Source organism: Oncorhynchus tshawytscha, linkage group LG16 (assembly GCF_018296145.1).
Source record: "Oncorhynchus tshawytscha isolate Ot180627B linkage group LG16, Otsh_v2.0, whole genome shotgun sequence".
NCBI classification, from domain to species: domain Eukaryota; kingdom Metazoa; phylum Chordata; class Actinopteri; order Salmoniformes; family Salmonidae; genus Oncorhynchus; species Oncorhynchus tshawytscha.
Genome location: NC_056444.1, coordinates 84,048,116 through 84,052,812, shown reverse-complemented (window position 1 = coordinate 84,052,812; position 4,697 = coordinate 84,048,116). Strand labels below are relative to the sequence as shown.

At 49.2% G+C, this 4,697-nt stretch overlaps 1 protein-coding gene across 1 annotated transcript; it reads left to right on the top strand.

Annotated features, from left to right (window-relative positions):
* The first annotated feature begins 423 nt into the window (after positions 1 to 423).
* Positions 424 to 4,428, top strand: LOC121839703 (transcription factor Sox-18A-like). Its single transcript, XM_042299955.1, has 3 exons — positions 424 to 1,316; positions 2,290 to 2,854; positions 2,981 to 4,428. Exons 1-3 carry the CDS (start codon positions 914 to 916, stop codon positions 3,792 to 3,794), a joined length of 1,782 nt encoding a protein of 593 aa, XP_042155889.1. The 5' UTR covers positions 424 to 913; the 3' UTR covers positions 3,795 to 4,428.
* Positions 4,429 to 4,697: the final 269 nt, after the last annotated feature.

Sequence of the window (4,697 nt, the reverse complement as noted above, 5' to 3'; positions counted from 1 at the left end):
AAAGTCTAAGAGAGAGAGAGAGAGGGAGAGAGAGGGAGAGAGCTGCACCGCTAACGAGCAAGGCTTTGAGTGTGGTCTCCTTTCACCACAGCCATAGCCTCAGATGATGGGAGGAGAGGGGAGGGGGCGGGGGACAGAGGGGTTGGATAGGGACTCTGGGTGAAGGAGGCGGGAGTCAGAGGAAGGTAGGGAGAGACAGAGACACACAGCATGGCTGGGGAAACTGTGTGTGTGTGTGTGTTTGTGTGTGTGTGTGTGAGTGAGCAGAAACAATGGCCCTCTCAGATTACATCTCTCAGTGTGAGCGCCGAGCGGATAGGACAAGGGGAGGGGGGACTCTCCCACTGCCGACCCCTCCCGCTCGCCTTGCTAGTCTCCCTGGCGTCTGATTGGTTTAGGCTGGGTATATATTTACACCACGGGTTTATCAAGCCTCACCACAACTTTCAAACTGTCCAGTCCTGGAGGATAGCAGAGGAGAAACACACACACCACGCTCTTTTACAAGAGGTTCTGGAAAACCGAGAGAGAAAGAGAGAGAAAGAGAGAGAGAAGGAGAGAAAGAGAGAGAGAAGGAGAGAGAAAGAGAGAGAAGGAGAGAGAAAGAGAGAGAGAAGGAGAGAGAAAGAGAGAGAGAAGGAGAGAGAAGGAGAGAGAAAGAGAGAGAGAAGGAGAGAGAGAGTCGCGGAAACTTTAGGACTTCTCGGTTTCTACTGAACCGTCCCACACCCTTCAGAGGTCAATGCTTTGCTTTGGGCATTCTGCTTGTCTTACCTCCATCTCTGAACACTGCTGCTTTTTAAAACCTTTAGCCTTTTCCTCGTTGTCTGTGTCGAGAAACACAAAAAGAACACAGACAGAAGTTAACACAACAACAACAACAACAACTAAACAGGAGTTTGTTTAAGCTGGAATGAATATATCTGAGTCTAGTTACTGTCGTGAGGCCAGTTCTCCACCAGGCCGGGACGGAGCCGGGGGGCATCCATGGGTCTCTTCCCCCAGCCCAGGCTCTGATCGTGGGCTAGGACCCTTCGACCAGACCCCCCTTTATGGAGGATCTAGAGATCGTGGCTCTGCTGGGGGCCGCACAGAGGCCAGGATAGGGGCCAGAGCTGAACCAGGGACAGGGGCAGGAAGTCCTGACTCGACCCACCCAGAAGCACCTTCCCTGGGCAGCGTTGAGGGGAAAGCAGGGGGTGAGTCGAGGATCCGTCGGCCAATGAACGCCTTCATGGTTTGGGCTAAAGACGAGAGGAAACGACTGGCCGTTCAGAACCCAGACCTCCACAATGCTGTCCTCAGCAAGATGCTGGGTAAGATATGACACACACACGCACACACACACACACACACACACACACACACACACACACACACACACACACACACACACACACACACACACACACACACACACACACACACACACACACACACACACACAGTATTCAGGATGTTTTTAGACTCATGACTGTGTGAAATATTAAAGCATATTTTTCTGTGGTGTTCTTAGGACGGTTTATGGGGTTGTGAATGTCCACAAACCACAATGAATCAGTGAAAATCAACTCTAATTGTTGGTAGGACTTTAGTTACTGTTGGTACTACATCTTGCTCAAGCCAAAACCACATGTAAAATGGTTGCATTGCTCAATATGCTTAACAAAATACGCATAGTTTTTCCCTGAGAGTAAAGAAGTAGATTTTTTTGAGTTAAGTTTGGCTTTAATCATGTAACAGCATCACTATCTACAATATTTAAAATAAATAATAAAAGAAATACTCAACCCAGAATAAGTTTTAGAGCTGCACAGATTATGTTTATGCAATTTACACACGAGGGGGATGTGGTATATGGCCAATATACCATGGCTAAGGGTTGTTCTTATGTACGACGCAACGCGGAGCGCCTGGACACAGCCCTTAGCTGTTGTATATTGGCCATATACCACAAACTTATTGCTATTATAAACTGGTTACTAACGTACTTAGAGCAGTAAAAATATATGTTTTGTCATACCCGTGGTATACGGTCTGATATACCACAGCTGTCAGCCAATCAGCATTCAGGACTCGAACCACCCAGTTTATGGTTGGATGTACACAACTGATATTAGCTAAATGTATGATGCCAATCATGTTGATTACGTTGGTAATGTTGATAATGATTATGATTATGATGCTGATTGTGCTATCGCTGGTAATAATTGTATTATTGACAACAATGTATGTATATATATATATATATATATATATGTGTGTGTGTGTGTGTGTTATTATCTTTAGGCCAGTCGTGGAAGGCCCTGACTACTCTGGACAAGCGTCCCTTCGTTGAGGAGGCCGAGAGACTCCGCCTCCAGCACCTGACGGACCACCCCAACTACAAGTACCGCCCCCGTCGCAAGAAACAGGCCAAAAAGCTCAAACGGGTGGAACCGGGGCTACTGCTCCACAGCCTAGCCCAGGGAGGGTCAGGGGTTCCTGGGGTAGGGGAGGGCTACGGTTATGGACATCCTCATCCACACCACCACCTTCTGCCTCCACTAGGCCACTTCAGGGACCTCCACACTGGGGACACACTGAGCTACGGACTGCCCACACCGGAGATGTCCCCTCTGGATTTGATGGAGGAGGGGGGTGGGGACGGAGGGGTGTTCTTTCCCCCTCACATGCAAGAGGACGTGGAGCTACATGGAACCTGGAGTAACTACCCCCATCACCACCACTATAACAGCCATCACCATGACACCCATAGCCATCCTCACAGCCACAGTCAGGGTCAGGGGCATAGTCAGGGTCAGGGTCAGGGTCAGGGTCATAGTCAGGGTCAGGGTCATAGTCTGGGTCAGGGGCAAAGTCAGGGTCAGGGGCATAGTCAGGGTCATAGTCAGGGTCAGGGTCATAGTCAGGGTCAGGGTCATAGTCAGGGTCAGGGGCATAGTCAGGGTCAGGGTCAGGGGCATAGTCAGGGTCATAGTCAGGGTCAGGGGCAAAGTCAGGGTCAGGGGCATAGTCAGGGTCAGGGGCAAAGTCAGGGTCATAGTCAGGGTCATAGTCAGGGTCATAGTCAGGGTCATAGTCAGGGGCAAAGTCAGGGTCATAGTCAGGGTCATAGTCAGGGTCATAGTCAGGGTCAGGGGCAAAGGGGTCATAATCACCATCTTAACCAGAGGGGCTCCCTGCTCTGTCGTCCTCCCCAGGAGAAAGGCCTCACCCAGGTTCCCGAGCCTACGAACACTCCCAGTCCTTACTCTTACCCCCAGGGCTCCTCTATAAGCCTTTCTGAGCCAGTCAATCCCCTCCAGTCCACCAGTAGTTCCTCTGTGTCCTCTGGTTACTATAGTTACCTGTACAATAACGTTGGACCAGACACCCCCCAGGCCTCTCACCTGGGGCAGCTCTCTCCCCCTCCCGAGTCCTCCTCTTCCTTGCTGGTCCCCACCTCCAACCCTAAACCTCAGGCCCTGGACTCGGTAGATCAGGCTGGGTCCAACCACGTAGGCCTGACGTCAGTTGAGTTCTGGACAGAAGTGGACCGCAATGAGTTTGACCAGTACCTCAGTGCTAACCGGACTCGTATGGAGGGGTATGGGAGTAACCTCGTTCCCGTTTCTAAATCCATGGAGGGGTATGGTAGTGTCCCCGTGTCGAAAGCTCTGGAGGGGTATACCAACGCACCCCTCTCTAAACCACTAGGGAGGATCTGTGAGGAGAGCCAGAGTAGTCCTCTCATCTCTGCTCTCGCTGATGCTAGTAGTGCTGTCTACTACGGTACCTGTATTACTGGGTAGACACCTTCCTGACTGATGTTAGTCATTGGCTGTGTGCCAGAGTCTAGTATGGTCTTAGGGCAGCCTACAAGACCTGTTGGTCAAATACAGTATGTTAAACATACTGTAATACTGGAGTGGGACTTGGTGTAATTTGCACTATGGAATAGGCCACAGAAGTGCAGACACTAAATTAAGGCAAGTACACCTAAAAATAAAAGACATTTTTGAAAGCATTGGATTGGTGTACTTGACCCTGGTCTGCAGTTGACCTTTAAGGACTTCAGGGTAGGATTACTACAATGCATTATGGTCTACCACAGACCACTGCAGACCACTAAAGACTACAACAGACCACTGCAGACCACTACAGAACACTAAAGACTACAACAGACCACTGCAGACCACTACATAACACTAAAGACTATAACAGACCACTACAGACCACTACAGACCACTACAGACCACTAAAGAAAACAACAGACCACTGCAGACCACTACAGAACACTAAAGACTACAACAGACCACTACAGACCACTACAGACCACTGCAGACCACTACAGAACACTAAAGACTACAACAGACCACTACAGACCACTACAGACCACTACAGAACACTAAAGACTACAACAGACCACTACAGACCACTACAGACCACTGCAGACCACTACAGACCACTACAGACCACTACAGAACACTACAGACCACTACAGACCACTACAGAACACTAAAGACTACAACAGACCACTACAGACCACTACAGACCACTGCAGACCACTACAGACTACTACAGACCACTACAGAACACTAAAGACTACAACAGACCACTACAGAACACTAAAGACTACTGAGCTCTTCTACTTACTGTCCAGACAGGCAGAACATTTATAATGATAAACTTTTTTTCATTTTTAGTTATTGCCA

Bases quoted from the DNA above. Each gene is read 5' to 3' on its own strand.
- LOC121839703 (XM_042299955.1), top strand. From the start codon at position 914: ATGAATATATCTGAGTCTAGTTACTGTCGTGAGGCCAGTTCTCCACCA. The intron at 1,317-2,289 runs GTAAGATATGAC...TATTATCTTTAG, and splicing joins TGTCCTCAGCAAGATGCTGG to GCCAGTCGTGGAAGGCCCTG. The intron at 2,855-2,980 runs GCAAAGTCAGGG...TCAGGGTCATAG, and splicing joins GGTCATAGTCTGGGTCAGGG to TCAGGGTCAGGGGCAAAGTC.